This window comes from Pelobates fuscus, chromosome 2 (assembly GCF_036172605.1).
Source record: "Pelobates fuscus isolate aPelFus1 chromosome 2, aPelFus1.pri, whole genome shotgun sequence".
Taxonomy (NCBI): domain Eukaryota; kingdom Metazoa; phylum Chordata; class Amphibia; order Anura; family Pelobatidae; genus Pelobates; species Pelobates fuscus.
Genome location: NC_086318.1, coordinates 121,406,173 through 121,425,001, shown reverse-complemented (window position 1 = coordinate 121,425,001; position 18,829 = coordinate 121,406,173). Strand labels below are relative to the sequence as shown.

The following is an 18,829-nucleotide window of genomic DNA, read 5'->3' as shown; positions in this document are numbered from 1 at the left end:
TCACTAATCATTGTGATATTTTTCCTTTACATAATGTATTTTTTTCTTTTTTTTTTTGGTTTAAGCTTTTTCTTCTGTTCATTACTTTTCTCTAACAGTGTTTGGAAGGATGCCATATATTTTGTTCTCACTGGTCATAAAATATTAAGCCGCTTCTGAAATATGGCATTAAATTTATTTGAACGGTTGGCAGTTTGTGTGTTCTATGAGGATTTAATGTAAACTACACCCACTCCAGTCTCAATTTGACAATTTTATTTGTAGGGCAATGTATAACATTGTGATATGGTTTACATAGCTACATAGTTACATAGTTATATAGGCTGTAAAGAGACATGAACTCAGCAAGTTAACCCTTTCTCACATCTGTTTTTGCTGTTGATCCAAAGGAAGGGTAACAAAGTTTTGCAACACAGTACATAAAAAAAATTCCATCTTGACCCCACAATGGCAGTAAGATTGCTCCTTGGATCAAGAAGCTGTTACGCCACAAATTAAAAAAAAATATCTCTAAGTATTTATCCAATTTATGTTTAAACATACAGACTCTGATAAAACCACCCCTTCAAGTAGAGAATTCCACATCCTTTTTGTTTCTTACTGTATAAAAAACCCTTTCCTTTGCCTTAGACTAAATCTTCTTTCTTCCAGTCTAATAGCGTGATCTTGTCTCCTATGTATAGTCCTGCCTATACATAGATTTCCAGATAATAGATTGCATTGAACCAAAGTATATTTGTATAATGCTATCACATCCCCTTGGAGGCGCCTTTTTAAAACTAAAAAGATATACATTTGTTGACCTTTCTTCATAATTAAACAGGAGATTTTTCTAAAAGGTTTGCTCTTTATCACAAGAATTTTTTTTTGCTTCCTATGATCTACTTGATTGATATGTGTAGTTGTAACTACAGGTGAATTCAGTTTTTTGGGTTTTGTTTTTTCAATTTAGCTATTTAGCATATTTGCTGTTCATAATCCTAGTTATGATTATGTGCTAAAGGGGCATTATAGTCACCAGAACAACTGCAGCGTAATGTAGTTGTTCTGGTGAATATAGTCAGTCAATGCAGCCTTTTTGCTGTAAACACTGCCTTTTCAGAGAAAAGACAGTGATTACATTGCTCTCTAGGGACACTTCCAATGGCCACTCCTCAAATAGCAACTGGAGGTGCTTCATAGGGCAGTGTTGCACAGTGTGCAGCAATGACGTTCAGCGTCTACACGCTCTGCATGGAGACGCTAACATTTCCCTATAGAGATGCATTGAATCAATTTTAGTTAAGTATATTAGATGTCAGTAATCCTACATATGATTATATAGTAAAGTGACACTATAGTCACCAGAACAACTACAGCTTAAAGGGACACTATAGGCACCCAGACCATGTCAGCTCCTTGAAGTGGTCTATATGCATAGTCCCAGGTTCCTTAACCCTGCAAAGGTAATTATTGCACTTTTTAATAAACTGCAATACTTACGTTTGAGGGTTAAGTCCACCTCTAGTGGTTGTCCACCTCTAGTGGCTGTCAATGCTATGCATGAGGACATCCTTCCAATGCTTCCAAACTGTGCTTAGACTATACGTGATATAAAAGTTTAGAATAGTCTCCTAGATTTTACCTAAAATTTAGGGCAGGGGAGAGCACTACGGGACAGGAGGAGAGGGGAAGGGAGAGCACCAAGGGACAGGGGGGGGGGGTGCACGTGAGAGCAATAAGGGACAGGAGGAGAGGAAAGTGGAGAGCACTAAGGGACAGGGGGTATGGGACTGCATTAAGAGGCAGGGGAGAGCACAAAGGGACAGGGGGCAGGGGAATGCACTAAGGGAGAGGGGGCAGGAGAGATCACTAAGGGACAGGGGTGCAGGGGAGAGGACTAAGGGACATGGGGCAGGGAGAGCACTAAAGGACAGGTCGGGAGGGGAGATCACTAAGGGATGGGAGAGCTCTAAGGGATGGTAGAGGACTAAGGGATAGGTGGGAATGAGAGAGCACAAAGGGATAGGAGTGGATGAGGAAGCACTAAGGGACAGGAGGGGATGAAAGAGCAGTAAGGGACAGGAGGGAGGGGAAGAACACTAAGGTACAGGAGGGGAGGGGAGGGGAGGGGAGGGGAGGGAGGGGAGAGTTCAAAGGGACAGGAGGAAATACCTCTAAGGGACAGGAGGAGAAGAAGAGATGAGACCACTAAGGTACGGGGGGAGTGAAAAGGATCATTAAGGGTCTCATACACAGACACACCGAAACATACAATACATCCTACACTCACACAGAAACACACCATGCTTCCCTTACACACACAGAAACACACAATACATCCATTACACACACACAATGCATCCTTTACACATACACAACACATAACACACACACACACAATGCAGCCCTTGCACACATAAACAGAAGCACACAATGCTTTCCTTACATACAAAAGCACACAATGCATCCCTTATGCACACACACACACACACACACACAAACAAACACACACTGCTTCTCTTACACACACACACAGAAACACAACGCATCTCTTACACACACTCAATGCATCCCTTACACACACACAGTGCATTAGATTATATACATACACACACACACACACACACAGAAACACACACCTTGCATCTTTTACAAATACAAACACAGATTCACCCAATGCATTCCTTACCCACAAACACAATCTGCATCCCCTATACACATACACTACATCCCTTATACAAACTGGAATCCCTATACACTACATTTTTCATAAGAACACACACACATTACATCCTCTACAATAACACATAACACATCCACTACACACATACACTCCACTCCCTGTGAGCGAACTCATGGGTGGACCTTGAAGGCATAAGGCTTATGGGCGGGCCCTGTAGGCATACTCACGGTCAGGCACTGTAAGGGGCCCCAAAAAATAGAGCTGGTTCCTGTTCGTTTAAATTTGTGAGCACTGCCTCCAGAGAGCATGTTTTAACCCCAGACCAGTGGAGCCAAACTGCAGCCTCAGCCCATCATCGTCCTCATCTGGTGGTAAGTAGGCAATCCAGTATATTATTAGTGGCACTAATCTCTAAATTACTTCACATTAAAGGGACACAGCTTAATGTAGTGGTTCTGGTGTCTATAGCTTGTACCTGCAAGTATTTTTAATGTAAACACACTGCCTTTTCAGAGAATAGACACTGTGTGCAGCACTGGCATTGGCTCATATGGCAGATCATATGGGTGGGGCATTGTGATGTCACATGGTGGGCAGAGCATATGAGGGGCGGCAAATTTTTGTTTGCCTAGGGAGCAAAAATCCTTGCACCGGCCCTGATAAAATGTTAATATCATAATGCTCTATATATTTCTACATTTCCCGATCCACCATCACATTGTCCTACCTAACATCACACCACCCTTATTTTTGCTCCATTCTCTATCTCTCTAGAGTTTGTAGATAGAATCAAAGGACACGTGCACTGTGAGGATTTGTGTAATTGCAGTATGATTGCTATCTATTTCTTTAAAAGATTAACAGGTATAGTCAAACTTTCAGTCTTCTACCGAGACTTTTTTCAAAACTACTTCTCGGTACAACACAGAAATGTTGACTATCCTGGGTTATATTCAGTGACTCAATGTGCACCATAGAGGTTATATTGGCAGGAGAAGTGGAGTGCTCGGTCCTTGGAGAATTATACCTAGATAGATAGATACCCTATCTTTTAATCACCTGTTACCATCTCACCCTGCAATGTTACAGTTCCTTCTCATCACTCTCTGTGATCGTGATATTTATTCAAATGTATCCTTCTTTATCATATCAACGCCACCCCTGTTTTATTATATACTTTTCTGTTCCTGCTTTTCTCCTCCTTAGGCAGATCTACAGCCTCTTCCACCTTTAATTTTCCTTTTCAAACCTTTTCCACCAATCACTCTATTCCAACATTACATGTGCCCTATTTACATCTATTTACCACTTTATCCACTGATTACATATTTACCTGCATTTCTCCAATGTATTTTATCTCTGACATCACCATCACAATGTTCCAACACTCCATCATCACAGGTTGCTCCTACAACAGCATTCAGTTTTATACCATCTGAAGGGGTTTAAACAGAATGGAATCTTGTGAGTTGGCAAATGACTTGAAAAATGTAGAACACAAAAGTCAATTTGGGGTAAAACATGTCTAAATTTTGCAAGTCGGCTATCTGAAACATCACTAATATCTTTCTCTAACACCACAGCCCTTTGCATAGCATCAATCACCACTATACTATTAATCCCAAGCACAGAATCACAAATACTGCTTCATTCTTGACATCTCCGGAGACTGATCACGCACCACTATATAACCTTAGTTGATGATACAGGATATTAGATGTTTTTAACTATTTTTATTTTCTTCCCATAGATTGCAGTTGCTTTTACCAGTAAAGAAATTTGTTTTTATGATCTCAACTCAAAGCAAGATCTTTTTTGCCAATATAAACTTCAAGGTTTAAAAGGCACACCAATCTGCATGGACTACTGGCATAATCCGGATGATGCCAATGAAGGCATTCTTACATTTGGAGATGTTATTGGACAGGTAGTTATCTTCTCGACATTCATTACAGCTGCAGAACTATAAAGTCTATTTAATACTAACACTCCTAAATTGTCAATATAACCTTTTGTTCCCAGGTTCAGGCAATTTGTTTTACAACAGCGTTGATATCCTTGTTTGAACGGCCTGCTAGTTCTGCTGAGGACCAACAAACAACTGTTTATATCACCTGGAATGAATTGGTGTCTGGCTACCATAAATGTTGCTTTGTTTTAAAACACAAGCTCCATGATAACCATTGGGTCCGACAAGGTACTGTTCTTATCAATCATCTGTGACTTTTATATGCTTCTCTCTGCTAACCTATTTATTTATGTCAGTGATATATTGCCCTTGATTGCGGAGTAAAGGCCAGAAGCTACTAGGAAGGAGAGAAAAGGTAAACATCAGCTTGTATTCATATCTTAGCCCAACAATACTGTAAAATCACAAGAGAAAATACAATGTTGTTGATACATCGCCTTGTTCAGGGAATGCACCCAAGAGGTCAGTCCTCTGCACTTTCATGTCAATTATACTTAAACTAATTTTAACATGACACTTTCAATTAAGGATTTTTCATTTTAATTTTCTTTTTTTTTTTTTTTACTTGGAGTTCCCTCTTTCTTCCTTTCTTTCTGATTTCCGATTTTGTATCGGGCAGTAAGTGCAACATTTTGTTGTTTGGGCTTCGATTTTGATATGATATCAAGGCACAAAAATGTCTAAACTAAAAGTTCTAAACTACTACATAGGTCTAAATGTCTATTTGACCATTGTCTTGTAACACAACATGTGGGAAAGCACGTTGAGCCACACCACCAACCCAATGACTTGAACAGCATCTGACAATTTCTAGAACATGGTTGCATGCTTTGGTTTGCAAGATGCCTGGGAATTCTGTAATATTTGTAGTCTTTATAACATTCTATATATGTTATGGAAGTCAGAAAAAATAAAAATTGCTTTTTTACTATACATTTGTAAGAAGTGAGGCTACCTCAATCCTTACAAATGTATAATAAAAAAGAGATTTCCAATTATATTCATGAATTCCATCCAACTACCGCCTTAGATTGCTACTGCAGTTTGCCTCCAAGATCCTTGAGAGAGTTGTGTATGCGAGATTGACAGACTTCCTCGAATCCAACTCTCTGCTTGACCCGCTTCAGTCTGGATTCCGCGCTCGTCACACTGTTGAAACAGCTGTGACCAAAGTATCCCACGATTTAATCGCTGATAAATCTCGCGACCATTACTCTATCCTAATGCTCCTTAATCTTTTTGCTGCCTTTGACACTGTTGATCATCAACAGCTTCTTCACATTCTCCATAATCTCAGTCTTTGAAATACTGCTCTCTTCTGGTGCTCCTCCTACCTCTCCCAGCGCTTTTTCAGTGTTTCTTTCTCTGGCTCTGCCTCTTCTCCCCAACCACTCTCTGTTGGCGTTCCCCAAGGTTCTGTCCTTGGTCCCCTACTGTTCTCCATCTATACTGCCTCCCTTTGGGTTCCATTATAATTTATATGCAGATGACACGCAAATCTACCTGTCCTCTCCTGATCTCTCTCCGCCCATCTTGATTCATGTCTCTGACTGCCTCTCTGTGATTTCCAATTGGATAGCTGCTCACTTCCTTAAACTCAACCTGTCCAAAACATAACTTCTGGTTAGTGATGTCGCGAACATAAAATTTTCGGTTTGTGAACGCGAATTTCCGCAAATGTTCGCGAACCGGGCAAACCGCCATAGACTTCAATAGGCAGGCGAATTTTAAAACCCACAGGGACTCTTTCTGGCCACAATAGTGATAGAAAAGTTGTTTCAAGGGGACCTGGACTGTGGCATGCCGGAGGGGGATCCATGGCAAAACTCCCATGGAAAATTACATAGTTGATGCAGAGCCTGGTTTTAATCCATAAAGGGCATAAATCACCTAACATTCCTAAATTATTTGGAATAACGTGCTTTAAAACATCAGGTATGATGTTGTATCGATCAGGTAGTGTAAGGGTTACAACTAAATGACCTCCATTTGTCTAAATATACATAGGGATTAAGGAGAAAGCGCAAGTAACATTTTATTTTCTTTGGTTTTTACTATATATTGGGGCTGATGTGTGTTGTAGTCCTTGCTGCTTAAGCGCAAGACTTTTCTTTTTGTATTTGTATTTACTTTGCATCACACAGCCTGGTTACAATGCTGCTACCCATCCCATGTGTTCCCTATTAAGGGTTAATAAGTATAGGGGTGTATATAAAAAATACCCCTTTCTGTCTCATTAGAGATATCTTTTTGCCAGAAGCTCAAGGAAGCAGGCTGAAGGGTCAATGTTAGGACCCGCTTAGGGGGGTCTGCCTTGACGTTGGCAGGCGGGCATTCCCTCCAATAGCCATTGGAGCAACTAATTGACCTCCATTTGTCTAAATATACATAGGGATTAAGGAGAAAGCGCAAGTAACATTTTCTTTTCTAGTGTAAAGGTTACGCCCGCTTCACAGTGACAGACCAAACTCCCCGTTTAACGCACCGCAAACAACCGCAAACAGTCCATTTGCACAACCTCAAACTCCCCATTTGCACAAGGTTGGATACCAAGCTAGCCATGTCCCGTTCCTTGTCCTCACTGATGTCATTGAAGGTCTGTTCCTCCACCCAGCCACGTACAACACCAAGGGTCCCCGAAAGGTGACAGCAAGCCCCCTGTATTTTTTTTTTAAATGTACACTACTGTTACACCAGATATGAGTTGCACTGGTGTGACACTATGCCCTGGCAGGCCCTGAAAACGCACACGTGTGAAGGAAACTGACTGCTATTATTTCACAGTCAAATTTCTAGTTTTTTTTTTTTTTAATGTACACTACTGTTACACCAGTGATTGGCCCACGTCATGCTTATGCCTCCAAAATGTTCGTGTGTGGGGGTGCTGGAATGACGTGGGCCAATGGGATCCTTGTAGTGGAGCGGCAGGAGTTAATCCAAGGGCTCTCCGCTGGTACTCAGGATTCATCATACAGAAGGTAGGACACATAGCATAATTCCCATTCCCAAGGACCACACGACACATAGCCTGGGAATCAACTGACAATTTTTATTCACGGCTCCAGGAGTTAACTGTCAACTGTCAACTGTCAACTTTTAAATTTTCTGCAATGCAGTAATAAAAAGACATACACAAGGGAAAACCATCACAGTACATATTGGAGACACAAAATATAAAACCAAACCTCTGAATACTCAGGGGACATGGCACTTAGTGGCGATGTCCCGCCACATATCTCCCCCTTGTCCACTCCCGGCAGCCCCAGCCTGACTCACACGGGTCAGCTGGCTGCTGCCCGGAGTGCACACAGTCTTTTAGTGCCATGTCCCTCTCCATGTCTTCCTCCATTAATTCTATTATATTACATTTACTGCCCCCCTCTCCATGTCTTCCTCCCTTAATTCTATTATATTAAATTTACTGCCCCCCTCTCCATGTCTTCCTCCCTTAATTCTATTATATTACATTTACTGCCCCTCTTCAATAGTCCTTGTATTACACACAGTATCTCTGTATTGCACACTGTATCCCTGTATTACACATTGTATCCCTGTATTACACTCAGTATCTCTGTATTACACACAGTATCCCTGTATTACACACAGTATCCCTGTATTACACTCAGTATCTCTGTATTACACACAGTATCTCTGTATTACACACTGTATCCCTGTATTACACTCTGTATCCCTGTATTACACTCAGTATCTCTATATAACACACAGTATCCCTGTATTACACTCAGTATCTCTGTATTACACACAGTATCTCTACACACAGTATCCCTGTATTACACTCAGTATCTCTGTATTACACACAGTATCTCTATATTACACACAGTATCCTTGTATTACACTCAGTATTTCTATATTACACACAGTATCCCTGTATTACACACATTATCCATGTATTACACTTAGTATCTCTATATTACACACAGTATCCCTGTATTACACTCAGTATCTCTGTATTACACACTGTATCCCTGTATTACACACTGTATCCCTGTATTACACTCAGTATCTCTGTATTACACACAGTATCTCTATATTACACACTGTATCCCTGTATTACACACTGTATCCCTGTATTACACACTGTATCTCTGTATTACACACAGTATCCCTGTATTACACTCAGTATCTCTATATTACACTCAGTATCCTTGTATTACACTCAGTATCTCTATATTACACACAGTATCCCTGTATTACACACATTATCCATGTATTACACTTAGTATCTCTATATTACACACAGTATCCCTGTATTACACTCAGTATCTCTGTATTACACACTGTATCCCTGTATTACACACTGTATCCCTGTATTACACTCAGTATCTCTGTATTACACACAGTATCTCTATATTACACACTGTATCCCTGTATTACACACTGTATCCCTGTATTACACACTGTATCTCTGTATTACACACAGTATCCCTGTATTACACTCAGTATCTCTATATTACACTCAGGTTACTGGCTATGGGAGGATAATTTATAATAAACACAGGTTACTGGCTATGGGGGATAATGTATAATAAACACAGGTTACTGGCTATGGGGGCATAATGTATAATAAACACAGGTTACTGGCTATGGGGGTATGATGTATAATAAACACAGGTTACTGGCTATGGTGGATAATGTATAATAAACACAGGTTACTGGCTATGGAGGATAATGTATAATAAACACAGGTTACTGGCTATGGAGGATAATGTATAATAAACACAAACACAAAAAAAAAGAAAAAAAATGCAGCTTCAGAATTAATCTAATCTAAATTGTATGCTGTCTAGGAGGTGGGAGGGTCTGGGAGGGAGGGTCTGCTGCTGATTGGCTGGAATGTGTCTGCTGACTGTGAGGTACAGGGTCAAAGTTTACTCAATGATGACGAATAGGGGGCGGACCGAACATCGCATATGTTCGCCGTCCGTGGCGAACACGAACAAGCTATGTTCGCCAGGAACTATTCACCTGCGAACCGTTCGGGACATCACTACTTCTGGTCTTTCCTCCCTCAAGTGTTGCTACTCCCGTGTCTGAAAAAATGATAGTGTAAACCATGGACCGAAAGTCTAGGAAACACTGGTGAGATACAGATCTCAGTTGTCTGTTAAAATTAATAAACTTTAATTAGGTATACAAAATCATGAACGAAAAAGTAAGAAAATGAAAAAATAAATTAATAGAAAAACACACCCAAAAGGTGAGAGAGGAGATATTGAGGAGGCTCAGGGAGTGGGGGAAATGTAAATGGGAGAGACCAGTATCTGCTAATGATAGCAGCTGGTGTATGTACAGACACTTGAACCTTAAACCGGGTTAAAAAGGAGTAAACTTGTATGTCACACTGGCAAATATGTGCAGAGCAAAGCCTCCAGACGTGTAGTCACTTAGAAGTATAGCTACATTAAAGTCTCAAAAAAAGGCTACACAAGAAGGTACTGCAACAAACAGTGTAACATATTGACTCATATTAATTACTAAGTGCCAGTAGGACAGTCTCCCAATAGAGGGCGAACAGTTTGGACACTACAGAGCTGGTCCTGCAGAGACACTCAGACTCTGACAGGTAGTGCAAAGAAACACCTCCGGTTAGGGAATAACAATAAAGAATAAAGAAACCTGAGGCCCCACTGTAGGTTTAACCAGAAGATACTGCTTTAATCTAACCCCAGTGCTTTTTATATTGGCTGGTCAAGGTAGGACTAATATTGCAGCATGTCACACACTGTCTGTTCTAACCGAACAGTATGGACACTACAGAACTGGTCCCACAGAGACAATCAGACTCTGACAGGTAGTGCAGAGAAACACCTCCGGTTAGGGGATAACACTAAAGAATAAAGAGACCTCAAGGCCCCACTGTTAGTTTAACCAGAAGATACTGCTTTAATCTAACCCCAGTGCTATATATATTGACTGGTCAAGGTTGGACTAATATTGCAGCATGTCACACACTGTCTGTTCTAGCCGTTAATCATCAGCTAATCGTATACATAGTACTGCTCCCTTATTCCCTCCAAATTTCTCCATGCAGGCCCCAGCTCCTTTTACCCTAATAAAACACCCCAAACAGTGTAAAGTGAAAAAATAATCGTGGCGTGATTTATAAAATCATTTTCTGCCTGCCTAACGCGTTTCGGCGCTATAAAGAGCGCCTTTCTCAAAGGCTGTCAATGAGCAAATGCTCGTGTGTACTTGTTAAGTACGAATCGCGGACGGGATTCAGCCAATCGGCAATGGATGTGGGCGGAGCTACATTTGTATACGCCCACCGTTCATGATATGTGCGTGAGCCGTCAATCGTAAAGGCTCAGGCCAATCAGAGCGGGTGGAGGGCGGGGCTAGGTGCCGACACTGAGCAGCATGTGTGCAGTGCAGACAGTGGCACCGGCTGTGATGCCTTCTAAGTGTAACAGCTGAAAGAAAATTTACTGGAACCAAGGGGAATAACAGATCCAAATATTGCAATGTTTTACAAAATTCTAGAGTCCTATGTATGTTTAGGACGAGCTTGGAAATAAACACTTGCATATTTTGAATAATGTATTCCCATCCAAGAATTAAGTAAGTCTTGCTGTAGTAGATGTATCCAATCCACTGTTAGGAGAGGATTAAGATACTATAGTATTACCAGCAAGGTATACTGGTTGCTGATCTTAAATGTGTCCGCTATTTTTTTGGACATTCATAATAATGACCTGATAAAGATGTGATATATACAATAAGTATGTACATTAACAAACAACAAGTATAAAATCAAGTGAAGGATTTGTAACAATAGAATAAATATTCATTACTGAATGAAAGGGGTGAAGGTAAACCCTTCATTGAGGCCATTTGGGGACATGGTGTTTAATGTCTGAATCCAAAAACATTCTCTCCTTTTCAGGATAAGATCAAGGTCTCCCCCTCTTTTGCCCACATTGACTTTTTCTACCCCTGCAAATTTGAAGCATCTAGATGTATCTCTCTGGTGTGTTCTAGCATGTCTTGACTCCCGTGTCTGTCTGTCTCCAAGTCAATGGCGCCACCATCACCTCTACCTTGCAGGCTCGCTACCTAGGTGTTCTCTTTGACTCCGACCTCTCCCTCACCCCTCATGTCCAGTCGATTGCCAAATCCTGCCGCTTCCATCTCAAAACAATAGCTCGCATCCGCCCCTATTTAACGCCAGGTGCTAAGGTGCTGGTCCATTCTGTTGTTCTTTCTCGTCTTGACTACTGCAATCCCCTTCTCAGTGGTCATACGTGTTCCCTGATTGCACCTCTGCAATCTATAATGAATGCAGCGGTCATGCTCATTTTCCTGTCTGCCCACACCTCCCACGCCTCCCCCTCAGTCAGTCCCTACATTGGCTTCCAGTTAGATATAGGGCTTAATTTAAGATTCTGGCGCTTTCTTACTAGTCCCTACATAATGCTGCTCCAACCTATCCTCCCTAATACACAAGTATGTCCCGTCGAGGCCCCAGCGCTCTGCCGAAGACCTATGTCTATCCTCTGTCCGTACTCCCACATCTGATGCTCGCCTCCAAGACTTATCAATGGCTGCACCTTTTCTGTGGAACTCCCTTCCCTTCTCCATTGGACTTTCACCCAGTCGCTCTACTTCTTCAAAAAATCTTTGAAAACACACTTCTTCAGGAAAGCATATCATTTAAACTGTTAGCGGATTTTCACCCCTCCCCCCCATGACTCCTCTCCTGCAACTGTCAAAAATAACCTACTAAGTTCCCAGTGAATACTTTTCTAGCAACCTATTTCATTACCCCTACTTATACCTTTTGTGTCACTAAACCCCACTCTTTCTAGCATGTAAGCTCATTGAGCAGGGCCCTCAACCCCTCTCTTCCTGTGCGTCCATTTGTCTGGTTACAATTACGTGTCTGCTAGTCCACCCATTGTACAGCACTACTGATTTATCTGGTGCTATATAAATAATAATAATAATAATAATAATTACCAGATTTTACTAATTTCATGACGTAAATTCATGATTTTATAAAGGACACGGAGGCGAGTATTATGCTATTCTCTTTCTTTTATTCCTCAGCAGCAAAAGAGAGAAATGCTGTAAATATTCAACAAAATTTAAATAATAACATAATTTAACCATATATAACACATTAACCAATGAGAGTGTCCCTATCCTAATAATGTCCGATGTGACCTTAAGCCACTCCTCTTTTTTGATGTTGTCTATGAACACTTCCTCAAACAGAAAAACGATGTAGTCAATAAAGTGAAGAACCGTGATTTCCAGAAACTTATAGCAACGGGCTCCAGATGAAACAGGCAACCTTCTGCTTGAACTTATATGGGCAGGCATGGACCAGAATGACAACCCAATTAGGAGGCTGTAAAACAAAGAAATGAAATGGTAAAATACGTTCTTGGATCTTATTTCCATATTATATTACGATCCTATCTACCAAAAAACAATTTGTCATTTCAGTACTAGTCATCAGGTGAAAGAATAAATCACATTATTACACAACTCGTGCCCCATTACATGACAGTATATTCACAGGGAGGACGTAACTTACCTGGATTCAGTGGGATAATACTCGCCTCCGTGTCCTTTATAAAATCATGACTTTACGTCATGAAATTTGTAAAATCTGGTAATTTTATTAAAGGACACAGAGGCTCCTATTATGCTAGTTCAAAGCTGCGTGATCACTAAAGTGGAAAAATTAGAAATTGGTCGGAAATAAAATTCCCAGAATGTAGATTCTCTGGACCAATCAGCTGCACAGAGGAGGTCTTCTAGCCTACCACCTAGAGAAACGGCTTTTGATGCCATAGCACCCCTTACAGAATGTGCTCCGTACGTGGAGGCATCAATGCCCGCCGACTCCATGATCTATTTAACCCAGCGAGATATGGTGATAGTAGAAACCGGATGGTGAGGTTGTCGGAGTGACAGAAACAGATCTGGATTCCGGGAATCACGAATCGAGATGGTCCTTGCCTCATATTCGTTGAGGCAGGCTAATGGACATAACTTAACGTTATGTGGAAAGGCTGGGTAGAATACTGATGTAATGGATGTCTTCGTATGTCTCGATATATTGAAGGAGACTCCTTCTGGTGTAAACGAGCGTGCCGTGAGGAGATTAGACACAATAGCGTAACCAACTTAGTAGTGAGTTGTTTGATCGAGAGTTCCTCATTTCTTGTCCAATTTTCGAAACGTCTGAGAACTAGGCCAACATCCCATAAGGCTGCATATTTAGGTCTTGGTGGGCGTGCAAACTTGATGCCACGTAGAAGTCGACACACCACTGGGTGCTTTCCTGCTTGGAGTCCATTCCAGCCTTGATGGCCTGCCGAGATCGCTGATCTATACAAGTTAATTGTATGATATGCCAGACCATAGTCGTAAAATGAAGTCAGGAAACTCAGAACCTGACTCACATTTGCAGATATGGGATCCATGTGTTGTTCCATGCACCAACCATTCCATGCGTTCCAGGCATGTAGGTACGACTTCCTTGTTCCTGGGGCCCAAGCTCCTGCCAGGAGATCCAGAGTTGCCTGTGGAACATTTGGGATGTAATAGGGTCCCCTGAGAGGAGCCATGCCAAGAGTTTGAGCTGTCCTTGAAGTAAAAGGGGGTGTGAGTTCCCGTCGGAATCCCGTATGAGGTCGGTTGTCACCGGTAGTAATCTCGGGAGATCTATGGACCAGGGTTGAGACGTCCAAAAGGGGGTTATGAGGTTCAGGGAGGTTTGGTGACGTCTGAGATGCAGTAGAGTTCGTGTGATGAGGGAGAAAGGGAAAACATAGTGGCAGGTTTTCGGCCATGGTTGGAGGAAAGCGTCCGTCGCCAGAGCTTCCGGATCCGGCCTCCAGCTGAAGAATTTTGGCAAATGTGTGTTCCAACGTGACGCAAAGAGATCGATGTCCAGGGGGCCCCAAAGTGATTGTAAGTGGCTGAAGATGATCGGGTTCATCTGCCAGTCGCTGGCATCTCGTAGGTGTCTGGAGTTCCAATCCGCCACTACGTTGGACATCCCCGGAATGTACTCTGCTTGTACCGAAATGTTGCGGTCCAGACAGAATTGCCAGAAATCTTTCGCCAGTTCTGCTAGTATTGTTGACCTTGTGCCCCCGAGGTGGTTGATATACCGGTGTCAGGGTACCTGAAGCCTCTACCTCTGAGAGAGGTAGAGACTTAGACGTCCATCCGTCCGGACGGGCTGTTTCCTCTGTGCCTCGCGGTCCATCCGGTCACGTAAACGCCGGCCGCGAGGGACTCACTTGCTTTTCTAGCATGACGTCCGGAAACCGACGTCATGACGCCAACCCGGAACGACCTGTCACTCTATCCTTCAGAGACTAATCAGGACTCGTCGGAGGCGTGTCTACCCTTCCCAGCCAGGGTATTTAAACTTGCTTCTCCCATTTGCTCATTGCCCTGTCGTGGTTCTAGTCTGCCTAGTCACACAGTGCTCTTGTATTTCTGTTATCCCTTTGGTTCTGACCCGGCTTGTTTGACTTACTCTGTTTATCTCTGTTACCCTTGACCCGGCTTGTTCCTCGCTTACCTGTCTTCTCGTTCCCTCGACCTCGGCTTGTCTTTGACTATTCTCTATATTCTCCGTACGTTAGTCCGGCCATTCTAAGGTCCGGTATACGTATCCTGTACCTGTTTGTACTCTGCGTGTTGGATCCCTGTCCCGATCCTGACATTACGACAGGGCCAATGGATCCTGCAAGTACAAACAGTCAGCTTGGTCCTTCTGATCCTAGGTTCAAAGCCATGGAGCACAGAATGGATCAGATGGCGCTAGCACTACAGGCGTTATTGTCTCGTGCTAATAACCCGCCAGAGGAGACGCGTACTACTTCTATTTCTCCTGTGAGCTCAGGCCTAGAGGTAGCTACTGTAGGTGCCTCTTTCCGTATTACACCACCAGTACGTTATGGTGGCTCACCTGAGAAGTGTCGTGGTTTCCTTAACCAGATCAGTATCCACTTTGAATTACAACCTCGCTCCTATCCTACAGATAGGGCGAAGGTTGGATTTATTATCACCCTACTCATTGAGAAAGCTCTGAGATGGGCCAACCCATTATGGGAGAATGATAACCCTTTGGTATACAATTATAATGCCTTTGTAGCTGCCTTTAGAAGAACTTTTGACCCCCCTGGTAGAAAGGTCAATGCAGCTAGATTACTATTGCGCCTGAGACAAGAGAACCGAACTCTTGTGGATTATGCACTAGAGTTCAGGTCTTTGGCGGCAGAAGTTAAGTGGAACGAGCAGGCATATATAGATGTATTTTTGAATGGGCTATCAGATGTAATCCTCGACGAGGTTGCTACTAGAGAGCTTCCTGAAAATTTGGAGGATTTAATTTCATTCATTTCTCGTATTGATGAGCGTTTAAGAGAGAGACAGAACACTCGAGAGAGGAACCTTAGACCTTCATTTAAATTAGCTCCCGCATTTCAAAGTCCTGATTCCACTACCTCACTATGTCCTGAACCTATGCAGATAGGCAATACTCGCCTCTCAGAGGAGGAGAGGCAGTACAGGAGAAGAGAGGGATTATGCATGTATTGTGGAGTCAGAGGTCACCTACGCCTGAATTGTCCTAATCGTTCGGGAAACGCTCGCACCTAAGTTTCTCTAGAGGACAGGCCTTGGGTGTTTCTATTTTGTCCTCTACGCATAATTATAAAGATCACAGGCTTCTGCTACCAGTTTATTTAACTTGGGAAAGGGGAGTACTAAGAACCATGGCTTTGATAGATTCCGGTGCTGCTGAGAATTTTATCGATCAAGCCTTTGCTACTAAACACACTATCCCATCCCAGTTAAGGGATGCACCCTTGGCCGTTGAGGCCATAGATGGTAGACCTTTACTTGAGCCTGTTATCTCTCGTGAGACCATCCCAGTTAGCTTAACTGTTGGTATCTTACACAAGGAAAACTTATCGCTTATGCTTATTTCATCCCCTTCTGTTCCCATAGTCCTGGGTTATCCATGGTTAAAAAGACATAACCCTATTATTGATTGGGAGTTAGGGCAGATACTCTTATGGGGCCAGGGTTGCCAGGAGAATTGTTAACGGAGGGTTTCTCCATTGGGTGTAATTAACACACCAGGTAGTTCTACCCAGTCTGCAGAAATACAGATACCGCCCCGGTACCTAGACTTAAAAGCAGTATTCGACAAAAAAAATGCTGATACTCTACCTCCACACAGGACCTTTGATTGTAAAATTAACTTACTACCTGGTACCATGCCTCCGAGGGGCAATGTATACCCCCTATCCACTAAGGAGAATTCAGTTCTACAGGAGTATATTCGGGAGAATCTAGACAAGGGATTCATTAGGAGATCTTCTTCTCCTGCCGGGGCTGGTTTTTTTTTGTTAAAAAGAAGGATGGTTCACTAAGACCTTGCATTGATTACCGAGGTTTGAATAAGATAACCATCAGAAATGCCTATCCGATTCCCTTGATTACCGAGCTGTTTGATCGTCTGAAAGGCTCTAAAATTTTCACCAAGTTGGACCTCAGAGGGGCATATAACTTGGTGAGAATCCAGCAAGGACACGAGTGGAAGACAGCGTTCAATACCCGTTATGGACATTATGAATACACGGTCATGCCTTTTGGTCTTTGTAACGCACCTGCAGTATTTCAGGATTTGATTAATGAGGTTCTTAGGGAATTTCAACATGATTGTGTTATTGTATACCTGGATGACATACTGATACACTCTAGAGAGGTTGAGACCCACCACAGACAGGTCAGAAAGGTATTACACAAACTCCTGCAACATGGCTTATACTGTAAATTGGAGAAATGTAGCTTTGACCAGTCTCAGATAGACTTTCTTGGATACGTGATTTCTGGGGAAGGCTTTAAGATGGACCCTGACAAACTCCAGTCCATTTTAGAGTGGCCTTTGCCTAAGGGACTCAATGCTATTCAGAGGTTTATTGGGTTCTCCAATTAGTATAGGCGCTTCATTAAGGGATACTCTTCTATTATTGCACCTATTACCAATATGACCAGACAGGGGGCTGACACTAAGACTTGGTCTAATGAAGCTCTCGCTGCTTTCAAGACTCTCAAGGATCTTTTTGCTTCTGCTCCAATTCTAGTCCATCCTGATACGACTTTGCCGTTCCTACTCGAGGTCGATGCCTCTGAGACAGGCGTTGGGGCTGTTCTGTCGCAAAGGTTAGGGGTGGATAAACCACTACACCCTTGTGGTTTTTTTTCTAAGAAACTGTCTGGCCCTGAAAGTAGATATGACATTGGCGACAGGGAACTCTTAGCGGTCATTATGGCCTTAAAGGAGTGGAGACATTTATTGGAGGGGACCTTACATCCTGTTACTATTTTAACGGATCACAAGAACTTGTCCTATATTGGGGAGGCCAAGCGACTGTCCGCCAGACAAGCTCGTTGGTCCTTATTCCTGACCCACTTCAATTATGTCCTTACTTATAGACCTGGTTCTAAGAACTCCAAAGCCGATGCTTTGTCTCGCCAATATGAACCTTCTACTATATCGGAACCGGTTCTTTCCTCTATAGTTCCGAAATGCAATATTATCGCCAACACGAATCTCAGGATTCACTCTCCGTTACTTGCCGAGATCATTAAACTGCAACATCTAGCTCCTAAACAGACTCCTGAAGGTCGACATTTCGTTCCTCCTGTTCTACAACTGGAACTGCTGCAATGTTTCCACAACAGCAAGGTGGCTGGACATCCTGGTATTCGCAAGACATGTGCTTTGATCTCTAAGGACTTCTGGTGGCCTGATTTACGGAAGGATATTAAAGATTTCATCGGTGCATGTGAGGTTTGTACTAAGACCAAGCAACCTCATACCCTTCCCTGTGGATTTCTGCACCCCTTAGAGGTTCCAGAGAGGCCATGGTCCTGTTTGGCTATGGACTTTATTGTCGATTTACCTATCTCTAAAAAACAGACTGTTATTCTCACCGTGGTTGACAGATTCACCAAGATGGCTCACTTCGTTCCTCTGCCTAAACTCCCGTCTTCTCCCGAATTGGCGGAGATATTCGCAAGGGAGATTTTTCGATTACATGGGATACCCTCCCAAATTGTATCTGACAGAGGTTCCCAATTTGTTTCCCGTTTTTGGAGGTCCTTCTGCTCTCAACTGGGTATCAAATTGA

General features: G+C 42.5%; 1 protein-coding gene across 1 annotated transcript in view; it reads left to right on the top strand.

Moving 5' to 3' along the window:
• The window catches only part of WDR49 (WD repeat domain 49), a 110,434-nt gene that overhangs the window by 9,382 nt on the left and 82,223 nt on the right, over positions 1 to 18,829 (top strand). Inside the window, exons 3-4 of the mRNA XM_063441688.1 lie at positions 4,416 to 4,592; positions 4,688 to 4,862. Coding sequence (XP_063297758.1) covers positions 4,416 to 4,592; positions 4,688 to 4,862 — 352 coding nt within the window. The remainder of the gene's footprint in view (positions 1 to 4,415; positions 4,593 to 4,687; positions 4,863 to 18,829) is intronic.